This window comes from Xylocopa sonorina, chromosome 3 (assembly GCF_050948175.1).
Source record: "Xylocopa sonorina isolate GNS202 chromosome 3, iyXylSono1_principal, whole genome shotgun sequence".
Classification (NCBI taxonomy): Eukaryota; Metazoa; Arthropoda; class Insecta; order Hymenoptera; family Apidae; genus Xylocopa; species Xylocopa sonorina.
This window is the reverse complement of record NC_135195.1, coordinates 3,946,459-3,972,473: the sequence shown is the minus strand read 5'-3', so window position 1 is coordinate 3,972,473 and position 26,015 is coordinate 3,946,459. Positions and strand designations below refer to the sequence as shown.

General features: G+C 42.2%; 2 protein-coding genes across 2 annotated transcripts in view; one reads left to right on the top strand and one right to left on the bottom strand.

Moving 5' to 3' along the window:
* Positions 1-26,015, top strand: part of LOC143422531 (leucine-rich repeat, immunoglobulin-like domain and transmembrane domain-containing protein 2) — a 238,939-nt gene that overhangs the window by 150,249 nt on the left and 62,675 nt on the right. The gene's annotated exons all lie outside the window — the stretch shown is intronic.
* The window catches only part of Iav (transient receptor potential cation channel subfamily V iav), a 54,237-nt gene that overhangs the window by 3,542 nt on the left and 24,680 nt on the right, over positions 1-26,015 (bottom strand). Inside the window, exons 6-12 of the mRNA XM_076893231.1 lie at positions 16,183-16,399; positions 11,819-11,980; positions 11,015-11,212; positions 9,645-9,754; positions 6,084-6,427; positions 2,610-2,858; positions 1,657-1,963 (exon numbers count right to left, since the gene is read on the bottom strand). Of these exons, the coding sequence (XP_076749346.1) occupies positions 1,657-1,963; positions 2,610-2,858; positions 6,084-6,427; positions 9,645-9,754; positions 11,015-11,212; positions 11,819-11,980; positions 16,183-16,399 (1,587 nt within the window). The remainder of the gene's footprint in view (positions 1-1,656; positions 1,964-2,609; positions 2,859-6,083; positions 6,428-9,644; positions 9,755-11,014; positions 11,213-11,818; positions 11,981-16,182; positions 16,400-26,015) is intronic.

Here is a 26,015-nt window from a genome sequence, read left to right as displayed (position 1 = left end):
CATTCTTTCCATCGATTTTACTGTACCCCTTTACTTACTGACGAGACTTAAAAGACACATTTTCTCCAGTTTTCTCATAGTACTGTATTAATGAACGCTTTAAGACCCATCAAGACTTCAAATTATAAAAGCAAATATCCAATAAATAGACAATCGCATAGACATAACCGCAGACGTACGTCAAAACCGCAGACATCAGAGCCCGAAACGATGCACCCCCAAATATTTCCACCCCTCGCAGCACGCGCTTTCGTTGCACAATTCGCGCGCCGCGAAATTAATAATTTTTTTCCCTCACAGGAACAGAGAAGCGTGATTGGAACGAGAACTGTAACTAGATTAATTCCGAGCGGCTATGAATTCGAATGGGGAAGTGCAACGAACGTGTCCACGTGAAAGTTTCCGCGTTCCCTAACGGAAAATGGCGGCAAGGAAGCATTCGACAAATCCAAATAGGAAGCGTATGGTTCGATATTGCGTGTACCATCGGAACTTGGCATGTTGACGGACGAATCGATCGTTGATAGCGTCACCGTGTGCGACCCCAGCGTTTCCGGCCGCGGCGCGCGCTCGCGCGCCCTCGCCAGCGTCCGTGTGCACCGTCAACACGTGCGCCCGCGTAACACGTCTATTACGTTGTAATTACTTTCTCGGCCCGGGCCAGGAAATTGTGTGTTTTCTATACTTTCGCTGCTGCGTCGACGAAATTTCATTAAACCCCGAAAGAACCACGCCACGTCGCGCCACAGATTTTCTATTTGCCTCCTCTTTAAGTGATAATTGTTTCCTTGCGAGTGTGTACGCACGTGTGCACGTTTCATGGGAAATTCGAGTCGTAGAGTGGAAAGAATCGACGCGAAACAGAAAGAGATACGAGTTGGAGTAACAAGCGTTTAGATTAATAGTGAAAGGGGGTGGATTCGAATGTGGTTTGTTTTGAATGATATATTTTTAATGTAACCGTTGTTGGTATTGGTTATCGTTGATATGTTGAAAATGAAATTTATTGGCGAGCGATTGAATGGCGAGAATTATTCTGAATCGAGTGGTGGAATTGTATGCGTGTTTTGTATGTTTAAAAATTGTTGAAAATATGTAGACGAGTGTATATTTTGATAGGATATTAAGATTTCTATTGAGGTGAGATCCATTGGGTTGGATAGGAATTATTTAAGAAATGGTGAACAGCAGAAGAAATTAGAATACCCATTTATATTACTCCCTCTGTCCGAATAAAAGGGTCCAATTTTAATTTAACAATGTTATTCGAGATTAAGGGTCAGTGTTAAGAATCGAAGGACATTAAAAACGAAATAACCATCGCAAAAGACCAGAACATTCACAATTCCTTAAATTAACCATTAATTTTTCAGTCTTCGAGATGCGTTTCGAATTTCTCCACTCGTAATAAACAGAAATACCAAACTTCCCAAACAGGACCCTTCTTTTCGATCAGAGGAAGTATATTGAAACATGCCATTATTCCTCCATTTTACGCTTTCCGTTCTCACCTACGTGATTGATAAATAATTAATTAGCTCGTTATCGAGGGGCGCGAAGTTTCCACCCTCGCGCTTGTTAAAACGAAGGAATTAGCATGTAACGGGCGCGCAGAAGTATTTCCGTTTCGCGAGTGCATCGTAGAACGGTAGCTACCTGTTTCTGGCCGTCCTCGGTCGCCGTTTCTGAACTCTGACCCTCGACGAATCGGGCGGCTCGTTTAGCTTCACTCGCGACTTAATTGCCTCGATGGAGCTCTCCGAACTTTCGACCGGATGATTCGACTGGTTCGCCTCTGGGCCGTTCAGCAGCGGCTGGTATCGCGGATTTCCGGCGACGGATGCGGAGGACGTCGAGGACAGGTCGTCGTCGGCGTGCCGCGAGCGTCTTCGCGCCGTGATAAATCTGTTGTTCGCTGATCTTATTCGACGCAGACGGGCCACGGTGCCGAGCAGGTTGTCGCCTGCGATAAGACGATCAATTTTCTGAAATTCCACGCGACGCCATCGCGCCCTCGAACTGAAATTTATGATTTGCCCGCGGCCATTACTCTTCTTAAATATTTCTCGCGTACGTTCGGACGTTTTTAATGTCTCGACAGTGGGAAAAGACTATCGTCTAACACCTCGTTCGCGTCGATCGACATAAAAACTGTCCGATGGTGGAACACGAATTTGTATTATTAATATAATTGGAAGATAGAAGGAGACGCGTGTACATTTCACCCTTCAAATTCTACGATACGTATGGTAGATGATTTTTATGCGTGTTATTCTAATTATCCGCTCCCTGTGTACTTAAAATTCTTTATGAACGCATAAACATCCGCAGTCAAGTTATACGTGGCCCCTTACACGTGCATGTTAATTCTATGCGCGCGTAAACGTAAAATGGAATGGAGAACCCTTATTGTCAGACGAGAAGCTTCTAATAACGAAAGCTGCGTTAGAACTTAATCGAACGCGAAAGTTTTGCCGCTAAATGAGAAGGGCACGTGAAAGTGAGAGAAAAATGTAGCAATTGCTCGAAATATTCATCGTTCGATTAATAATATCCCTTAATAAAAAACGGGATGTATAATGGATGGGGGTGAATGATTTAAACGTTACCACCAAAGTCATTGTCGCTCGATTCAACGAAGTACTGCTTCCTGGTGACGATGGCCTGTTCCTCCATGGGGATCTTCGTCATCGTGAACTGTTCCAAGATTTGCAGATTTACTTTCGATCCGGCCCCGGCGTCGAACTCCGCAGCGGCGCGTCGCGCTATTTCCAACAGGGTTTCACGATCGCTCGTATTTTCGGAAGCAATCACAAGTTCCAAAAGCGGATCCTGGAAATCCTCGGCCACGCTCGGATCTAGGACAAATATGTATATTCGTAAAAAATTTTTCTACGCTAGCCCGTATCGCGCTATGGACCAAGGCAGATATATAATATCGAATCACAGAGACGGGGTAATCCAAGCTCGATTTGTTAACGCTCGAACTGCAGCCGATTAAAATATACCGATTTGTTTCAAGGGAAATAAAATTACTACAAACGTAAAAAAATATATATGTGTAAATGTACTTTTACTCTGGAAATTAAATTCTGAGAAAATCGTCAAAATGAATCGGTGTTTTGGAGTCAATTCTTCGAAGGAATTGACGAACAATCACTTAGACAGATTTGATACCTTGAAAGTTCAAATTATGTGAAAATTTTGTACATTATAGATCATTCTTCTGTAAATTTCAATACAGTGAACGTATATTTTGCTTGATTTGACAAAAAATGATACACGATAACTCATGCACCATCGTATTTTTTGCTTTCAGAGCGCTGTCACTGGAAATACAACCACGGCAGATTCTGTGAGTATTCTTATCCCCCTACGTGCAAGAAAGTTCCTTCCTTCATGGCTTATTTAAGCAGTTCGCGAGAAAGCAATGCATCTGTTGTCAATTCCTCTCCAATTTCCCACTGCCAAGACTAAAACCCACCCTTGTACGCACTGTTAATGTATAAGCACGTCAAACTTAGGATATTTAGGATTTTTTTGACAAAAACATCGAACGTAAACGAATCAAGGATGTTCATACGAATTTTACTAAGAACCTTCAACAATGATAACAAATACTTCGAAAATATTCTTTGTCATATGTCCATCGCCATTTACAAAGTTAGCACAGTCATGAGAATATATCGAATTAACTGGTACAAAATACATATTAAACTTGCTTGCTGTCTGAATTAATCACAGTGTCTCGAAGTAAATCTGGAAACTGGTCAGTTACCAGAAATCAGTATCCTCCCCGTCGAAGTATCATTTTTAATTAACCATCGAATCCTAAGCAAGTTCATCCACCTTTCACGTGCGCAGAGACGCGAGGACATTAAACTTGCAACAGCCAAAGTGTCCGTCCTCCATCAAAGACGGATCCTGGTGAATCCAATTAGCCGGTCCCGTGGCCTAAATTAAATAAAATCATCCACGTCGCGCACGCGAACACACGGCTTCGATTTCATCGGTTCTATCTTTTGTTTCCCCATCGCGCGAATAGGAAAGGGGAGAAAGAGAGGGACGAGGGTGGGCAAAAAAGCGGTGGAAACTGGTATGAATCGCGTTCGATCGCGTCAGCCGACTCGTTTTATACCTTTCACTTGAAAATTGATTCGCCCGGAAGTCGATGGGCAACAAAAGCCCGGCAGGATCGGTGTTTTTATTGCGTTTACATCGTTCGATTCGAAAATGAAAATCCCGCGGCTACCGTTTCTTGATGGCCACCGTCCACGGCCGCGAATAGGCGGCCGCTTTCATTATTTTAATGCGCAGACTCGTTGCCCCAACTTTTATTAATGTTCGCCAGGCGGTTCGCGTAATAAAAGTTGGCAAAGCTCGCGTTAAATCCCGCTGAATTATCTTGCGCGCGAAAATTGGGGATGCTCGTTGGCCGTGGCGGCGCCTGGGACGGCGACATTTTGTTTGGGGACCGTTCGCGACCGGAAACCGGCTCAAGACCAGCGAAAACGACGCCACAAAATGTTTCAGGGACACGTCTTCTTTCTTGGATACATTTCGATCTTCGACGAGTACTCATGCGTTTAAGAATATTTACAATGTGTACCTTTCGAGCAACGTTCTTTTAAATATGTGTAGGGTTTGTGAGAAGACGAGGGAAACTGGAGAACATGTCAGAATTTTTAAAGACGTTTTGGAAAATTGAATAATCATTTGTTACAAATATTCGTACAGATATAAAGTGTAACTATATATGTATATCTATCTACATTTTCGTCACGATTTATTATATTCCACGTCAAGTCTTTTTTATGTACGTGTATTACCGTTATGCTAACAAGAGCTACATCATTCTCTATACCGAGGTAACTTTTAATCCCACGGATACTGCGACGAAAGGGTTAACACGTTCCCTATCGCGGCGTACACAGCAAAGCTCTTGCAGGCCGCCCCGTCTTGTCGTCGGTAATTCCGCGTAGCGTCGCGTGTTTTCACGTTTGCCCGTATAAAACGTACAAAGTAGCAAGTACGTTGCGTATCGTACAGATGTAACGCCGGTTCGCGGACGAAAATAATAATTGCATAACGTATTCACGCGTCTGTCGGCTGATACGCGTATCAACACGTCCGCGATCATTGATCCTCACGTACGTGACATTTGTGTTCTCGTCGGTGGCGGGTCTGTTAATCATGAACATTTTTATCGAATAAACGCGGAATATGCGGCAAAGGTGAAGTGGAACGCGTGTCACGATGATTCGCGAGCGCACAAAGGAAGATGAATGAATGAGGAGATTAATGAACAAAAGGGGTGGGGATGTGGTAACGTATCGGGCAGATTAAATAAAAAGAAACGTGAAAAGGGATGAAAATAGAATGTGGGAGTAGAAAGTGTAAAAGGAGAATGAGAAAGGAATTTTGTGCACATCCTCGCTTAAAGTTAACCACGGCTTACTTACGTAGACAATCGCGTAATGAAAGTTTAAAGTGAATTATGTTTTAAACTGCAGAAATTGTCGCACGCGGTTAATGGTACATATCGAGCAAAAATTTGCAAGATTTAATTGACCGAAGTTCTATTTATCGAACGATGACGACGCGAACCGAAACTTGGGACATTTATAGCCGAACTTCCACCCCTTCGAACGCGCCGCCCTCGAATTCTCTTTGCAATTATTCTACGTCGCGTTATTATACTCGAGTAAATGGTATTCACCTCGGAAGTTTTTAGTACGCCATTCGTCTCGCCAAGTAATATACTATAAGTACGTATAAAAATTAATTTACATTGGAAAACTTGATTTCTCTGTTACCAGAGTATCTGCTGAGATGTCGTTCGATTCTTTCGATTACTTTATCTTGATCTGCCCTTGCAAAGTATTCCATAACACTCTTCTTATATTACATAAACAATTAAAAAGCAAAATAAAAAGAATAAAAAAGAAGACCACTCAAGCGGAACCAAGAAATTCTATTTAAAGACTTGCAGAATGATAATTAAAAATAATCTGTCGCCATATTTTCGTATTTGTCCAAAAGCCAATAACGCAATTATCGATCATCGATACAATTTTACTTACAACTGGCATTCTTCAGATTCATCTTCTGCACGTCTACAGCCTCGCTCGATATTTGATTAAGATCCCTGCGATCGTTCGCCGCATCCCTTACATTTTCCATAACGGCTTCCGGTTGCGATCGAGCCTCCTTGGTCGGTTCCTCCTGCTTATTCGCCGTCGATTTCGTTTGGTCAACAGGGGGAACCTTCGATTTCGATTGCTTCGCGTCAGTGGAGCTTGGGATTCCTCCAACGGCAGTGGGCAAGTCTAGGTCGTGGGCGAAGGCCATCACGTCCAACGCCGCGGTCAACGCGTCGCCAAAACCGGCGGTCACCGCTGAAACTTGAGGCTCCTCGATCTTTGGACTGCACAGGGATGAACAAATTTATAATACCACGCTAATTAACGCGTATTTAACGCGCTGGTGGTCAAAATTGGAAAATCGTGCGTTCATCAAACTTTATAGATCGTTTCAATCGAATGTAAATACTAATCGAGGTATATATATGGGTTGAAACGGATAATGAGCCGTTGTGCATTGGCACTTTCCGGTAATAATACAAAGAGGTCTCGAATTGGCTATCGATTTAATTAAAAATCGTAGTTCGATGACGAGAGAAACGGAACTGTTGAATTTATAATGTATCGTTCACTATTCGCTATTATATGAAAATGTTATTTACCGTGCATAGCGGTTTTAATTATACATACCGAGACAAGATACAAGTTCACGTATGAAGATGATATTTTGAAAAGTAATGATCGCGGATATCGCCAGAAACGTTGGAAAATTTCTTTGCACATTCTCAAGGCAAGTATGCGTGACACTCGTCGCGTATTCTACGTTCTAAAAGTTACCGCATCGGTTTTACTCATAACTGATAAGAATTGAAAGGAATTTACATGTTTGGAAAAAATTTAGATTAATGAGCGCTCGCATATTCATAGCGTACATGTACGTACGATCTGAGACTGAGCAACACTATGACACACTACTACTATCCAGAGCGTTCCGTGAGAAACTCCGATTTGAGCAATGTCGTGTGTACAGCTACACTGAACAATTTGAATACACATATTCAAGAGTAAAGATTCGAAAATGATTATTTACAAATAAAACGTACGGGGGACAGAAACATTTCTAATACATCGAGTGGTTTTTATTTAAAAAAAATGTAGGATAAATATGATTAGAGGCTATCTTGTTTATAACAATTAAAAAACGAAAGTAAGATTGCTGGGAACACGTTGATAAAAATAAATTGCATAATCGTGTGGCTCGAGCGAAAGAAAACGGATCAGCGGATCGGTTTTTGTTTCCACGCGTTGACCGTGCATTTCAGTTGAAGTTTCCAGACCATTGGTAACGTCTACGTTTCTAGAACCGCGATGCTCGAGGTAATTACGTATGCGACGATAAAAAGCGTCACGGTTGCGCACGCTTCGAATCATCTGTTCAAGGTCGACGATTAGAAATTTATGCTCCGACATTCGCGGACATCTGGACTGGGAAGCTAAAAACGGGTCTGATGTCGCGGGCAAAACAGAAATCGCCTGGATCTGGCTTAAGCGTGCGCGAGTAAAGCCAGCGGGACCGTTTCGTTTACAAAATGGCGTAGAAGTGAAACAGGACCAGACGTTTGCGAAACTGCCCTTTAAAACGCGCGCGTGCGAACGTTTCAATTAAATGTGGCGCATAAAAATGCAATTTAAATTGAGCGATGTTCCTGTCCCGCGATTTTGTACGAATATACAAACTAGCGAGAAAAATACTTGAAATATCGATTGCAAGAGGAACGAGAAACTCGGCTCTGTCGAAACTTGCAAATACTAATACGTCGAATAATGTCCATTCTATTTTAAAGCCGCGCCTCGAAATATTCGCTATAAAATGAACGCGTAAACTTTGGAACGTTCTAGCTGACATTAAACGCACCTGAAGTCATTTCGTCGGATCATTTAAGTTCACCGGCTCTGAGAGACCGGGCATCAAATACGAATATCGAGTTAAATACATTGCGTCACGATAAATGTCGGCAACGTTCCTGTTTAAATAAATAGAAATCAACAGAAGTCGAAATTTAAGGAATGAAAATAATAACTGCAATTGTTCACGACCACCAAAGCGTTAGAGTACCAGAAAATACGTATGCTAGATGAAGGTTAATTGCCCTCGAAGCGCCTCACAATTTGCATACGCAAATACTAGCGAAAACACTTTTTCTGCTCCGCGGTGCATTAAGTTCTCACTGGTGGATCTGTGTTACCCAATATCGCGTTCGCAGATCCCAAAAATCTCTGGTTAAGAACTCGACCTTCTATATTGAATTCTTTTACGTCGCAGCTAAATGTGCTCACACTCGAAGACCACTCACAACAGTGGAAATGAATAAATTCAGCGTTCTGTGGCTAGAAAACTCTATTTGAACCAACTATTTTTCCTGCGTACTGCTCGACCTGGATGTTAATACTGATCTTGAAGCCTCTTCGTCATCCTTTCCAGTACTGATGGTATACTTGAAGAGAATAGATGACGAAGCTCTTGATACTACGGTGGCAGTAGTTTGGTCAACCGTTATGCAGCGACCATCTGTTTGTCTCAAAACATTTGGTGATCATAAGCAACCTGACTACTTCTAAAATTTACGACAGAGCGATTGCAATTAGTGTCATGGATGTGATGCTCACACCCATCAGTCGATAAAAGAAACAGATCGAATGATTCTACGAGATGAGAGTTCAATGGAGTCAAACGCGAGACGGGGAACCGGAAGTGTTCGCCAGAGGTCTCGGATCATCGCTACACAGCACGAAGAAGACCACTGTGGGGTTCTAATCTGTGAGAATCCGACTTAATATTCCCAAAGTTCAAAATATCCATGAGAATTTCCATACGATAAAAAATGAAAGGAAGAAAGAAAAGGGTAATTGCTATTGAGAATCAAGTAACAACTAAACCTGTTAAGTTACATAGTTTCAATTCAACTTTCTTAAAAATAATATTTATCCGTAATCCTGTCACAAATTTGATTGTCGCCATCCTTAATAATCTTCATTATCATACTTCCTAATGCTTGAGACGCCCAATATCGATTCGTCCGCAATCACGTAATTACGAAAGTCTTGTGCGTGTAATTTAATCGGACAGAAACCTTGGTATTCGACCAGGCAATCCCCGAGTTTCCAATATGTATTGTCTCCCATGACACGGAGAACGATTAGCGCAGGGTGGCCCCGCGAAATGGCCGTCGTCGTTGACGTTGAACGTCTTGACAGCGGGATTCGCGGTGACAGGACGGTTCGATGTAATGGGAAAGCACAAAATTCGCTGAATCACACGTCGCACCTCTACCGAATATTGCTTCCGTCGAATGCACGGCAGCCACACGATGTGTCTTCCGCATTAACCCCGGCGAGTCCAAGGTCAATTATATCGTGTTCCATTAAGCTGATACGATCTAACACCGCGTCGCGCAACCCCGTTTAGGGTCGTTGTTAACAAATCAATTAACGATCTTGATGGGGATTTATGACTTTTCCACCGACGAATGCGCGCGGTCCTCGCGGGGGTTGGTTTCTTACCTGGCCCTGACAGGCGTGGAGAACGACGCTCGACCCCACATTATTTTCCGCAGCTCCTCGCCTGTGATGCCGCGCTTTTTTAATTCGTTTATCGTCACCTTACCCACGCGCTGCAAACGTACAAAAACACAAGGGGGTTAGAAACGAGGGGTTGCGTCGAAGTGCACCGCGGAAACGTAATGCATTAACGCTTTTGGTTACTGTTTGCGTCTAAGGCGCTTAGAAACTTTGCGCTCGCGATACTCTACAGATAAATTGCGGTGCAACAGTGCAGAATGCAAGGAAATGAATGATCTTCAAGATATTTTGAAAGGTTTGTCTTGGTGGAAAATTATGATCGGTTATTGAATTATTAACTGGGTCAATTTTTAGTCCCTCGAAACGCGAGCACGTTACGTTTTTCAGGCATTCGAAAAATACATTGTCGAAAAGAGCAGAGTCTTTTTATAATGATAGATAGTGTAGTTTTGTGACTCGAGTGAAATTAAAAATAGCAAAAACGACGGAGGATATTTTAAGATTGTATACAGCATGGAAGAAGCAACCCTTTGATTTTAGTCGAGTGATTCTTGATGGTGTTAAGTTACAGAGGAAACGATTAACGAAAACGAATTAATTCAAATTGGATCAATTGCGTTTAGTTCTTAGAAATAGAAAATTATGCTATAGAAAAGCCATGTTTGCTTTCGATAATTGGTGTTTATCTGCGCGTATACCAGTTCACGTATCCGTGCGAACAGAATGTTGCAGAGGCAGTTAATAGTACAATAGGTACACGCAAATGACAAGAGCTCGTGACATGCTTTATTGTTGCAATTATAGAAACGAGCAATCTCGATGAGACTGAAATACGCGTGACACGCAATCTGAACGTGAACGGTAAGAAATAACAAAATATGAATATCGTATTGCAAAATATGCATACCATTATATATCGTGTATATATGTACCGATTTAAATATATTCATCAAAGTTTCATGAATTATCGCTGGATAGAAGAATTTGGAAAAATGGTTGCAATTTCTGAGTCAATCTATTACCGCTAATTCCATATTTCACCCACTTTACAATTTTATAATTCTCGTGTCAGAAGTAGCAAAGCTGTACCTTCAAAATTTCCCAGAATTTTTCTCTAAAAACTCTAACTTCGTCATTGGGAATAAAAATTGACCACGTTTCTCGTTATTCCGCTTCGAATCGATTCGACAGAGGGTCGCTAAAAAAAGGTGGCTCAATTAATAGAGGTTATTTAAGTAACAAGCAATTTCCGATAGATCTATTTCGATGCGACCCGTATTCGCGTGGAATCAATGGTGCATAAGTGTACGCGACAGTCGGAAAGAGACAGGAATGGGGTAAAATGCCGTCACCTTCCAATTAGCCACCGCGCCTTTGCGTTGATTCGCCTTCGTTTTCGATTTACATTTAATAACGAGAACTCCCCGTTGCTCCGAGGCTGGGTTGTTCGGGTCATCTCCAGGCCCCAGTTTAATACTGTACTCTTGCAAATAATTCTGCGCGTCTTTCTGCGACACTGCTCGCTCCAGGGAGACTACGATTTTCGCCCACTGCAACCAGATAAGCACTCTAATTACTGGCTCCTACAGACGTTCTATGTCGTCGTGCTTGTATTTAGAATTTTTATTTCCCTGCGTACACCATCAAAGGAATTCAAAATTTAAAACCAACAGGATGAATTCTATAATAATTATATCATAGAACGTTTACTATCTCTGGAGAACTCCATACGAAGATGTGCGATAATTTAATTCAACGATCAGCATTTACATTTGAACAAATTTTTTAAAATTAAATTTTCTTTATTATTTCTACGTTTTGATTGTAGTAATTATAGCGAAGAAAATCGCAGAGGTAACATCTTCTTCTCGAGAATTATCGGAAATTACATGAAAGCGCAAACAAGCTGAACCAATAAATAAATGTACACACACGCGTCGACGTTTCTAAACAGATCGATCGAAAGTTTTACCAGCAAACAGCCCGACGCCACGCGTCTTCAAACATGCCCGCGTGATCCCAAGCGGAGCTGCGACACTCATACAATTAATCCCAACCGAGGGACCGCGAGCGTTCTCCATTACGCAAAGGGTGGCAAACAACACGGGTTGGCGAAGTCACCGGTTAATTGTACGCGGAATTCCGCAAATGTTTACCTGCTTCACCCATTCCTTCTCGCTCTGCTCGATCACGTGCGCGTAAGTGTTCCCCATCATGGCGATCAGCATGTTCAACAGCAGTATCGGGACCAGCACCATGAATATGGCGAACACCATCTTGGACAGATTCGGGTAGGTGGTGTGCGCGAGGTCCGCGTACTGGAAAAACGAGAGCGATCGCGTACAGTTTTGCCGTGCGATCGATGAGAATAATCGTGTCGAGAGGAAAAGCAGCGGGACCATTTTCGAGCGAGGCCATCCGGCTACCTCTCTGGCCCACCGCGTTGTTTAATCCGACGCACCCTCCACGGGATTTTTAGGCGAACCGTGAAACCATCGGCTATCGTATCGCAGCGGCGCGGTGAATCTTTAATTTCGTTGCTTTGAAAACTAGAAAAGAGAGGGGGCCAGTGGCGAGGGACGAGGCGGTGCAACGCGGAGAAATAGATCGGAAAATGTAACGCCGCTCGCGTGAACGGGGACGGCCGATCCGCGATTGAAATTCAAAATTCATGCGTGCTGTCGCGATCCATGGAGAGGAAAAAAAAAAGAATGTATATACACGGTTTGCCAGGGAATTTACACTTACCGTTACGCGGGCAATTTTATTCAACGATTATAACGCGGCCGCGTAACGCGGATGGCAATTTAAATGGCGGTCGATTATTTACGCGGCGGGTCGAGGATCGATTTCGACCGCGTTTCGTTTCCGGATTTATTCAACTGCCACCACTGACGAATCAATTTGTCGCGACTGTGTGCACGGGGTTGAATCGTTCAAGGCAATTGTCGTGCCACTTACAGGAGTAATTGAATCGCTTCGGTTGGTAAATTTTGCGAAAGTCAATTGGGTTTCCTGTTCGCGTTTTTTTTTTTTTTTGTCGGTCCTTCGTTTCACCTATTTGCGTTCGCATACGTTGGAGAACTCGATCTGAGTTAAACGGTACTTTTAATTAATTTACACGGGATCGAGATTTTATCGTCAGGTGAAATTTCAGAAATTTTCCAAATGCTCTAACGTTTTATGGTTAGTTTAACCATTTTTCATTACTTCATTTTTATTGTAATGTCAGTCTAGTTTTAGTTGGTTTAATAACATTTTATAGAACGAATTTCTTAATTAGAAGAAGAATATTTTTTTCTTTTTTTAATACGAAATTTCCAAATCTAGCATCTTGCTTTTCTAAGACCACGGCTCTTGTCACCCGATTTTTAGCCATTCTTCGTCAAATCCCAGAATTACGTGCCACTTCGATTTTTTATTTTCGAAAATAACTCGCGTTAACTGTAAATTCGTGGATGTAAAGTTATCCGATTGGAAGACAAGTTTGGACCAGCTCGGAACTGGATAATTTCTGTCATTCCCGAAAATACCTTGCAGTGCGTTCGTTAAAAACAGCTCGAGCTTTGTCCATCAAAGTTCGTACTCTGAGGTCCATTTTCGATTCGTCACGTAAAATCTAAGGCTAATTTCGTCGTTCTTATTTACAAATAGCAAATTTTTATGGGATACCAAAAAATGATACACTTCCTTCTCATGCGAGGTCGATAAACGATCGAGTCAATTCGATAAGACAATAACTTATCGTTCACTACGCACAGACTGGACAAGAATATATTTTCTGATTTTCGCATTACACCGTCATCCCTCGTGGCATTATTATTACACGACTGCAGTTGCGCAAACCGGTTCTATGCATCCAATATCGATATTTTCGAGTTTACTTTATCGTTTACTCGACGTCAGTACCGATTCGAATATCGAGATACACGTGTACCCTCTGCAAGCTACAGAAGATGTCGAACATCAGAATTTAAACAAGAATCATCCATTTTTATTCTACATCTATCTCAATCGCGAACGAATAAATTATTTCAATTCAGATCAACAGTGACAGCTTGCAGTTTCCTTTACATTCGTTATCATTTCGAAGACACTGTACGACTCTGTCTATCCATGACGCTTATCGAGTTGAAAAATACTGGCACGGATTGACATCGATATTCAATACGCGAACATAACGTAGAAACGAGTTCTCCAACGCGACACCGTAATCGATTCGTTAATTACGCGGGTAGACGTACGAGATCCGGGGGGTTGAACGCGCGGTAATGCAACGTTTCGCGTTATATTTTCTGCCCTCTCGTCGAGCGTAATTCAATTAGCCGAGCGCGATAACAGCGCGGCGCGTTCCGAATTGTCTTGGTATTTCATCATCGGTGAAATTCGATTAATTGAAACGCGCGTAACCGCGCGCGCGGCGGGGGCTGATTTTTGCGGGGCCGCGCGATCTCCGTCGACCCTCGAGGACCCCGTGGCGAGAGAGTTGTACGCGTGCCGGGAATCGCGCGGATGTTGCATCAAAAATTGATCCGGAACGCTCTCGACTGGGACGGGAAGAACGATTTCCCCTCGGTTTAACACACCGCGCGCGGCCTTCGACGCCGATTTCCTTCGACGAGTCACGCGCGGTTTCAATGCTGAGGGTCTCCGCTCTTTGGAAATCAAACGTTCGCGGTGTTCATTGTTACACCAACATTGTTTTCTCTCTCTCGTCGTCTCGTTAATATCTCTCGCGTATGTGAATTTTAAATTGCTTTTAGTAAATGGATTCGATTGACTGGTTAGACAAATGTAAGTTGTATATTTTTGGGACAGCAATGGAGAATTTTCACTTTGTATAACGATTTGAGGGTCTACGCTGGTTGGAAATCAAACGTTCGCGGTGTTCATTGTTACACCAACACTGTTTTCTCTCTCTCTCTCGTTGTCTCGTTAATATCTCTCGCGTATGTGAATTTTAAATTTCTTTTAGTAAATGGATTCGATCGACTGGTTAGACAAATGTAAGTTGTATATTTTTAGGACAGCAGTGGAGAATTTTCACTTTCTATAACGAATTGAATTCTTCTGTGAATAGTCTGTTAATAGCATGTAAAAAATTGTAAATTCAGATTCAGTTCACTCTTTTTTATTTCATAACGTGTGTCCTCCATTAAATACTTTGAACACGTTTTTTCTACGCTGTGATGAAATGTGTGTGAGTTTTCAATTAATTCACTATTAAACTGCGAATTGAATTGGTGTAACGAACCATTGGTATAGTTATGCGAATCACAAGAAACCACACTCGCAACAAACGAAACGATTTATCCGCTTCGAGTGGAATTCTTCCGTTCTAACAACGCGTCAGGTTTTCGCAACTCGAGGCCAGTCGCGTTTGACCGGAAAAACTGGCGCCGCGCCGATCGAAATTGATTCGAGCGCAATGTTCGAATGCTTAGCCCTTTCGCGGAAACCGGGGCGAGAGGAGAAAGAAAAAGAAGAAAAAAAGAGAACAAACCGCGCTGGAAACAGCGGCTGAGAGTTGCGTTCTCCATTGACACGCTAGGCACGATTTACGCAATCGCCAGATCCCTCTAGTCATTCAACTTTTTCCTCGGTCGCAACGAAATTCTGACTGGAGTCCGCATATATAACTCCTCACAATCCGCGCAACTTTTCACGGGCGAAAGTTACAAACGGTCCTTTATCTGTCTTGAACGACGAACGACTTAGAGTCGCAGACATTTGAAAGGACCGTTCTTTCCTTTAGAACCCCGTTCTCTTTCATATCGTGAAAAATATTATGGGAAACACGAGAATATACTCGAACCAAGTATCGTATTTTCAAAAGCAGTTGTTCTTTAAACTTTCGTAATATCGCGTCTCTTCTTCGCACACTCGTCAGTATTTACATCAATCCGAGAAGCAAATAATATAACAATCATCAAGCAAAATATATACACAATATATTTCACTTTTTTAAATACATTTTAAAAAGCGTCTACACCCTCTTGCAAAGGGTGTAAATCAATCTAATCCATTTACCTAATTTATCCAGAAATTATTTAACCAACTTACCATAGCTAAACCATTTCCCAACGAAACATTCGAAACAAGGAAGCTAGAAACGAGAGCGAATATGCTATCCGAGCGATGCAATAAGCGTTACAGGCTACTCGAATCGGACAGAGCAAAGGTGGAGATACCTGGAGGAGTTTGGATCGGAGAACATGAAGTTGGATGGAGAGATTCGTGAGACATCGTTGGTTGTCGGTTGGCCGATGATAATGCCACAGTTCTGCGGTTGCGTCCAATTAGGTAAATGAGGGGAATCAAAGGTGAGCACCTTGACTGTGAGGGCGCTATGTGGGACCACACGGAACGATGGGACCCAAGATGGCCGCGGTTCTTTTCGTTCGCTCGCTCGCTTGGCCATGCGCGTCGCAGGGGCTCCACTTTTGCTTTGTCAGTTCGAGTCGCACGCGAGGGGGAGGCAATAAAACGCTGATTTGTACAGAACGAGAGGGTGGCTTACGTTATAATCGCCGAGGGTTATCTGAAACAGTGCCATCCAGGTCGAGTGATAGGAGCTGTACAGGGACGATTTCACTCCCGGGAAGCCTTTGTACAAAAAGTAGAACGACTGGCAGAAACCGAACAGCACCACCATGTAGATTATCCCGAAGGTCAACATGTCGCCAGTTATCATGCTGTAGACCATTGTGACGAATGGACCGGTCAGCCGTATCGCCCTGTTGAAACAATCAGAGGGTGGATTAAACTCCGCGAGTCCTCGCGATTACCAGAGGGATTCAATCGAATTCAATATGGACGATTTCGAGACGTATTCGAGACGATATAAAAATTTCACGCGGCAGTGAAACTATCGCAAATTCCTCTTTCTCTCTCTCTTAGAGAGTCAATTTTATCATGTGTTGGATTCTCGAGAGAGACTCGCGACAATTTCACCCTTAAGCGCGCCCTATGAGCTGTAACGCGACTACACGGCAAACATCAAAATTCAAATCAAGGATCTGAGTGCATCTGCCGGTCCCAGTCCTCGAAAACTCAAGATTTCCATATCTCAGAACGCGAGCACAGTCGCATGCAACACCCTGAAGAATATCAGCTGACCCAGTTGCACGATCAACCATTTTGTCGTTGGTCCCTTTAATTACCCACTGTTTCTTTTCGAACCGTTCCCTCAGGTTCGAATCAGACTCGATACCCTCGATTTTATCGTTAATAATGACGCATTAGAAACGCGACGGCGATCAGATACACGCGGATTTGATCGTGCCACGAGTCTGTTCGGTACACAGAGGAAAAACCAGGCGGGTAGATAGAGGGTCACGCTGGTGTAGTCGTTTCCACGAGAGATAATAGCCCACGCGATCGATGCAACGCGGTGTCGTCGCCGCGGAAAGCCAGCGTCAGATGCTAAAGTGGCCAGGTTTAACGTTCGTTGAAGAAGACTGCGTCCGCTGAATTGTCAGGGCGCAGTTGGTGGCTTCAGTCGCGGCGAGGATTTAGTTATCGTTTGCCAGGGTACTTTGAATTTACAGTCGAGCCTTGGCATTGTGCTGGCAAAATAATAGAAAACTAATATGGAGAGGGGCTGGGGTTTCAGCCATTGTTGTCGCGTCGCGAAAATCCTCGCCCACCTAATTATGGAGCCCAGGGTTCATGGTAAGGGTGCAATTAACTAGCTATTTTTTGAGGGCGGCTCGATTGTTATTTAGCTAGCTAGAAGTAACGATCTTTAGCGTTTCGCGCGCCTTCGTTCGGCTGTCGTTGGTCTATAATACCGCGGGAGTTGAATATCGGGGTTTAAATCGCGACTTCTTTCCTTGGAAATGCTATTCCAGCGAATAATGGCTTTCATGATGGCGTTAAGTGTAAAGCGTGAACCAACTTGGCCAACTGACGCACGCTGACGTTCAAGGTGTCACCCCGCGTTCCACTTGTAAATTTTTTAATGGAGACCGAATCAACGCCGAGGAATACTTTGCGCGACGCGAAATAAGGTTTCAGCTGTCTCACTCGGCGCTTTGAAAAGTTGAATTCGAAAGGAATACACGATTATTGGAATCTTTTTACTCAAACACAGAAGCAATGTTCCATAATACCTGTTTGAACTCTTCTAATGTCATATTTTTGCTAACGTTACCTCCAATTTCGACGGTTTTTTAATCAACCTAAATTTCTTTATTTCAATTATATTTGAATTCGTTTTTAATCTAAAAATCTGAGAATACTCGTCACTCTTCTATGTTATACGAAACGTTTCCAATTTTTTTCAAGTAAAAATAGTAACTGGAGTGTAATGCATAGATACACTTTGATTTGGGAAGAGAGGGTAGGATGCAGTGTAACAAGTAACGCGTTGCTACGAATGGTTTGATCATTATTAATTAGTCAAGGTCATATAATAGTAAATAGAACTCGACGGTGAGTTCAGCGTTACCCAAGGTAAAGTTATCGTTAGTGGCTCCAGAGTTTCTCTCACTTTGCATTCGGTATACGAAAACAGAGGCACACGTCGCGTTGTCTATGAACAATGAATATTAGTGAATATTTCAGTATTGTTCCTAGTTAGGATACACTTAAACTTCCTGTTTTCGGTAATGGCGAAACAAAGGATCCCAACCGCAGAGAGAGAGGGAGAGAAAGCTTTGCTTTGCTTGGCGTTCTGAAAGCAAAGATATTCTTACGTGATATTTACTCTGATGGTTCGGTAACTTAAAATGTTCCAGCAATTTTAGATCGTTTCTACTTTTCTGCCTTTTCCCTGTAACTTGCGAATGCGTTGAAGAAGAATTTTTGCATATTCACCCCTCTCGTAGGAACTTTAAAGGGATGGAAATGAATTATTTCAAGCAGAAAGTGGTGTAAAATATTTGTGTGTGTTTACGTTGAAACAAAAATTCTCCTCAAACTATAAGAGTCATGTTAAAATTATTTTTACTTTTTTTCTACCTTAACTACTTAATTAATACTGCTACAAATGAAATTCTAAAACGAAAACGAACTTCCTACATTGAACGCGAAATTAAACAGTTCAATTAGTGAACGGTTACTTCGTCATAATGATTTCTCCCAATTTCCTTTTCACTTGTTTAATCGTAATTTAACATCGAGCACTTCCCTTTCGACGTGACTTTTAGCAATGCTGGAAGCATCACTGTCATCGTGAAATCGATCAAGTATCGCGTTCCTTTCAGAGGTATCCGTGTATTGTATTATACAACGGATACCTCCGATAGATATCGATCCCTCAGTATTTGCTGTCAGCGGACACGGCTCTGGTGTAAACGTGTTCAACGTTAGTTTCTAGACAGGAAGGCGATGGCTGCTGTTCGATTCCCGAATGTGCTACGCGATTATGAAGACATTGATCTTCTGTCCATTACCGTCTGTGGATCGTACGGTCTCGTACCGAATGAGATTACACGCGAAAAAGAGTCATGTCGAGTGCACCTTGAATCGTGCATTCTCCAATGAAAAATCAACCCCTTCGAATCTGACGCGCGTTACAGCTGTTTTACCATTTATGTGTCTGATTAAAAATGACGACGCTGTTAGTGTAATCCACCTATACAAAGGATATTGAATAATGATAATATTGAAAAGACTTGTTTTTTAAAAAATTTCAGCTCAAAGGTATAAGGATAGAGGTATAATTATTTTGAATATACCTCTCTGCATTTCTTTCCTAAGTCTGGCAGAAATAAATATATTTAAATCGTTAATAGTTACTTTGTACCAAAATTAGATATGACTGGTAATTATTTAGTAATTTATTAACTATTTATAAGTATTAGTTACATGGAAAAGGTTTTTTATGTCGAGCGATTGCATTTAATTTGATATGCAATTCGGATAATTCTGACGTAGCTATTTATTATGACAAGTTACGTCGACCCTTTGGCGATTAAAGTACACGTGAAGCAAGCTTGAAATTATATTCTAAGAGCAGCCAAAATTGGAGTGGTCGAGAAGTATTACTGGTTACATTAAATTCGTAATAATGTTCATGGCCAGCAAGTATTTCACGTTAAATTTGACTACAATTGTTCTCAGAGTAACTCACCGTAATTGTTTCACCCGCCACTCTGATACCATAATTATGATCTCTTTCAGTTACATTCAAGAGGAACATTGTAATAAAAGAATATTCCAGTTAAATTCGTTCTATCATTGAACTTTCTCTGCATTATTAATCGCAGATACGTTGGTATTATTATAAAAATATCGAGTTTCACTTAATACGATTATACATAATCACTTAATATACACTAAATAGATATTTTAAACTACAAGAGAAACTACAGTCTGCAATTTCGTGAAATTTAAAATACCTTACTGCTCGAAAACAGAATTAGATATTTATTAGAAATTTATTTCAAGAAGAAGAATACTCGAAAATACGCCACAAATTTCTAACCATTTAAATTAAAAATTGCTAAAAAGGATAGAAACACCGTTTCACTACTACATCTGTAGCTTAACATCATTACATTTCACAAAATTCTACGTATCTTTTAAACTAAAATCTTGCCACCGCAAAGCAAGACGCTCTAAGACACCCCAACACCATGGCCCATCCAAATGTTTAGCCAAATCCCCGCAAAGGGACGATGCAGCGAAGAAGTGGCCTTCTTCAGTCGTTCGTACACCCTGCCCATTCCATATTTCCTACAAAAGCGCTCAAGATCCACGAATTACAATTTACTTACACAACAATCCTCGTCTCGTCTCTGAATTACGTATCGCACGTTCAAGTAATCTTGCAAGCCGCAGGATTCATTCGTAACGGGGCACAATGGGCCCAGACAGCGGACATAATCGGTCGCGACCCCACGTTTTGGCGTGGCATTAGGATACGTAGCTGGCTTGGTGCGTAATATAAGAGGTCACGGCTGTACCTTGCGTCGGCTGGTCGCGTTATCAGTTCACAGGTCATCGAGGAGGGTTGCGCCCGTTGCGCGCGTACGAAACAAAACGGCTCGAAGAGAGATAAAGTTACTCCTATTACCAGCGCTATCGCGTTGTCTATCGCTCGTTACCCGTTACCTGTTTCGTTGCCCGTTGATTATCCGATTTACCAACGCGATCGCCGCTTCAATGAAATTGAACCGGCGCGCGTAATTCAAGCCGAAATCGCGTACGGGACGGAACAATGGTCGCGGCTCGGAATCGAAACCGATTTTCGGCCCACACCGGCTGACGGACGCTCGAATCGGACATTTTTAATCGTCGAACCTACCCTCTCTCGCTGGCATCTACATTTTTCGTTTTTCTTCTTTTTTTTCCTGTTCATTTCATTATCCTATTTTACGGCAATTCTCTAACTTCATCATTTTTACCTTTGATTGTTCTTTTTTTTTTGTTTATTATATTTTCGTTGCGCACGTGGGTGAAATATTGTGAAATGGTCTTTGTGCTTGGGAATTTGCTAACCCTTTGAACAGCAGCCGCTACCTGAAAGTTGTACGTTCGTGTGTTTGCACTGTTTTAATTCCGTTTTGTTTATTATAGTTGCGCTAACGCATTTTACTTTGGCGCTGGTTGCATTGTACTTGACAGGATTAATTAAATCCTGCTATCAAAAAGCTGTTAAGTTACGTGGCGCATGAATTAAAGGAAAACGCGCGACACAATCGCGACGCGTTCTGTCGCGAGAAGAAACAGTTCTCGTTCGAGCAACAGGCAACCCATAAATCATCCCTCCGAATTCAGGATTGATTCGACTCTTTACCTTAATCTCGGAAATTCATCGTTGATCGAACCATGGTATCCGTGTTGAATCAGGCTTCCTTACTGTTGCCACGATCAATCACATTAATCTCATGCTCCGCCGAGCTACAGTAAGCTCCGCGTCAAAAACTGTGATCGCAAGAGTTGAACTAATCAAACGCGATGTAATGCAAGCCAAAATCACGTTTGTTATTGGAAGTTCGATAGCGGGGGCGCGTATAAAGCCCACGCGTTTCACCCCATCGCGAGTTATCCACCGATGGGTGCATCCGTCGATGGGAAAAACTCATCCTACCCCAAAATGCTTTAAATTCGTTTTTAACGGCGAATTCGAAAGTGCAGAAATAATCTGAAACGTATATACATATTGCATTGCTATCTTGCTAAACATTTCTGAAAAGTATTTAAGCATTGTTTAGCCATGTCGGATGTTCAATTTATTGTCTATTATCGAACAGATTACACGTGTTTTGGTTCGATCAGCGATCATCTACTTCCTTAAAAAATGGATCTGAGAATTTACATTAAATTTTGCAGTAAGAATAAAATAAAACACAGCAATATTTCAGAAAAATCAAATATCGATGATTCGTTGAAGAAGAGGCGCCCTGATCGCCTCAACGCGTCACACACGTAAATATCAATTCTGCTGACATTTTTTATCATCCCACAAAACCATAAATGCAGTATTCGACACGAGACATTTCACTATCCATTCGCGTCTCGTTTTATTCCTAATTCGATGCCGGCGATTAAACCGTAACCAGCGTTAGGCGAACTTCCGATCTCCACGCGTCTACGGTTCATTCATTTGTAAACGAGTTTAACGCGTTGAACGGGGTCGGAGAAGTTGCGCCTCATACCGAACGCTTATAAACTGATTGGAGAAAGTTACAGGTTGTCCCGGCCGGCGATCTATCCCGTCTATTCAACCCAGTTCGGTACACGCGTTGATTGGAAGAATTAGATTAAACGGGTGAGGGATGGAATCGTAGAAAGTCGACGGAGAGATGACAAAGTGGAAGACATCGATCGGGGGTGCCATTAGCCGGAACGACAGCTCGGTCCCTTCTCGCTTCCGTTAATCGATCGGGTGACCTTATCTCGTCAAGGGTTACCGGTAGTCATAAATCTTCCGTTTTTCCTGCCGCGGTTAAGTTCGAGGGACGGTGGAACGGTCGCGATGGAAAAAATAATAAAACGGAGACCGCCAGAGGGGGTGAGAATTATTGGCAAGCGGGGTGGTTCCCGGATTTTCGATTGCGTGGAAAGTTGTTCTGCGTTTCTGTAATAATTTATAGAACTTCTCGTGATATACGACGCGCGTACATATATATCACGCGTGCCCCCAGCAACCCCCTCTTCCTCCGCGCGGCTCGAAAGTGTTGGAACACTTGCTGAATTCTGAATAATGTTCGATCAAAGTTGCGATATCAATCTTGAATTTGATGTTAAATGTTGCGTATTCTGCTCCGCGTTTCGTTCCAAGATACGTTTAGCTAATCGATCACGCGTGTTTGCTAAATGGCAGACGCGCACACGGGGTTGTTACAAAGCGCGCGATATATATTATGCGACCGATGAGAAATCAAAAACGCGGGGCGATATTTTTTCCCCCCGCGAAACTTCATTTCCGAGTAGATCGATGCTTTCTGGGGATTCGATTTATTTATTCGGACGATTCGATCGATTTCTCGCGGAAATGAAGCTTCGCGTGAGAAATGTCATCCCGCAATTTCGATTTTCTCCTTTTAATGTAGAGCAACCTCTTGTACGTACGATTTGTATTTTACGGAGTTTTTCTCTGGCCAAAAAAATTTGTTTACCATTCTTTGCGTTGTTTAAATGATTTGTCACAGAGAAAAGTCTTCGAAATACGAATTTTAATCGTATAAAGGTTTATCAAATCGTTATGAATTTTAAAAGTAGAATTAAATTGTATTCTATAATATGGAAATGTTCGTATAATTCATATTCCATAGTTTCTTGCATTTTCAACTTCGTTGATAAATGAAAATGCGATTAGATAAACTTTTACCATAGCTGTGTTATGAACGCTAGAAGAAAAGTGGAAAGCCAGTGAGTACATAGTATTAAATGAAAAGGTTATAGGAAAATATAAGTACCACAGTAAATGGTTCACGACAGAAATAAAAGGAAATGGACAAAATATAGAATCTCAGACAGCGGTTCTTGAATCATATTCATTTAATACAGGCCAGTAGATTAATTCATAAGATTCTACTTTAACACTCTGAACCTTGGTCATTTTAATTATGTCTAAGTATAGCGTCTTGAAGAATTTTCATATATATATTTTTCAAATATCATAACTCGTTTCTTTTTATCTAATTATCGATTTCTATGATTCATTCGATAATATTGTTCAATTTTTATTGTTGTGGTGATATTAAATCTAAAGGACTTCACGTTTAGCCGTTAAATTCGGCAAAATCACGCGATTAGACAATAATTAACCAAATTTTGGCTGGATATCAAAAAAACGCCCGAATATTCGAGATAGTAAAGAAGGGTGCAGTGCATAACACACGATGAGGTATTAAAAACGTGAAACGGGAATGAAAAAGTACTTATTTCAATTTGTAATCTACTTTAGAGCAAACAGTAGAGACGCACTGTGATAATCAACCGTGTTCGTGCAAATAAATCCTTCTAAACGTATAACAGTGCGACAAAATGACGAGCAGTGTGAACAAAAAAATGGCTCAGAATACGTCCCTTTTTACAGTCGACATTTTTGTTCTAATTTACGACGCTAAATACGAAGAATACGCAATCTCAGTTTTTCACGCGTAACAAATTTTATTAATTACCTCGTGGAGGGGGATAGAGCAAAATTTAACGCATTAAATTTACTGGTTCGCGTAGAAATTACACTGCGAAAAGGTTAAGGGGATATCTTCCGGATATTAAATTTCACAATTTTCGGTGCATCCATCACGGAAATTGCAAATACTTTGAACAATGTAGAAAATAAATTTCGTCGAGACTGAACAATATGAAAGACATCGTGATCCTCCAACGAATGCGTCGCATAGTTGACTGACAAATATTAATTAGAACACGAAACTGTAATCATTCGAGCTCTAGCAAAAACGTTTCGCGCGTTACAACTTACAAAATCCGATAGTTTGGAAAGCAAACTTCCTAATAACAAAGATCGCATCAGGGCCATCGAATTTCCATAAAACGGGCTCGCTCTAAGGCGATTAATGAACGGTCCCGAGCCGATCGGTAGTGTGTGCACGTACGGAAAAACGGCGGAGCAAGAGGGCTGATTATAAGCGAGAGAAAAAAAAGAAAAAAAAACACAGAAAAGAAAGAAAGAAAAACGGCCAGCCAGGAAGAACGGGTGGACCGCGCGCTCGTTTCTGGTAAAGGGAAACGAAACGCTCGTCTCGCGAACCAGTAGCTGGGGCTGCATGACTCGACGTAAAATACGTTTTATTTCATCGTGTTTCCTTTTTATCCTATTTCCTTCCCCGTCTGTTTGTATTTTTTTCCGTCCCTCCTCCTCTTATTTTCTTCTCCTTGCATTTTGTTTGCCGTCCGCCCCAGTTTGAATCGCGAGCGACGTTCCCTCTGCCACGAGACCGTGGGTGAGAGAGAAGAGGACACCGCGCGCGGGGGTGGTTTCGCGGGGGCGCGTAATCGAGCTCGAACAAACGGAGAATGATTCCGTAAAATTCACGGGTACGCGGTACGATGACAATTATTCGCCGGTTTCCCGTGGCCGCGCGACATTTTGAAGGACGATGTTTTCGGAGAATTTACATCGACAGGGCCGACTCGCCGTCTCTTGTTTTATGTTCCACCCTCGGTGGCCCGCGATTTATTCCTCGCCGCGCGCCGCCCGCGCTGTCTCGTTATTGCACGCGCCATTTGTATTATTTAGAAAGTTATTCGACGCGCCGGATTTATGCCCGGCCGTCTCCGCGGTTTGATTGGCCGCGCTGCTTTATTATTAAATGCCCGCGAGGGTTGCGCCAGGTTTTTTTATTTCCGTTAAGCAACGCTCTCGCGATTCGAGACGCGGACGAGCGTTCGAGATAGGCGAGATCGAAGTTTAATATTAATCCACGACGACATTTTGGATCACCCCGCGACACATTCTTCTAATTTTACAGCTTCTCGTATCGACGAATAATTTTTAATCGAACATCGCGTTGCGCGTTCGTATCTATGGTAATTACTTCTGAAAGTAAAATATTGTGATAATTATCTGCGTTATTGAATGAAGAGATATCAGGAATAGAAATTGAATTTTTAGACGAACATCGTGGAGCTCCACCCTAATACTCTCGAATCTCACCCTCTTTCGTTCTCTCCCTCGTCTCTACCTATCTATTTACTCATCTCTCGTTCTCCTGGGGTGTCTGGTATTGGTAGATAATTCCTGAGGCTTTCTAAGCATTTGATACGCTTAGTGCCTCTGGAACGTGACGCAAATTCTACGGAAACCATGCTGCGCCATCCCTGCGATTGTGAGTGCAATTTTAGCATTCCTGGTCTCTGTTTAACGTTCACGTCAATGTAGATATTACGCGTAGATGAAATCGTTAAAGTTAACAGTATTAAATGTATCTT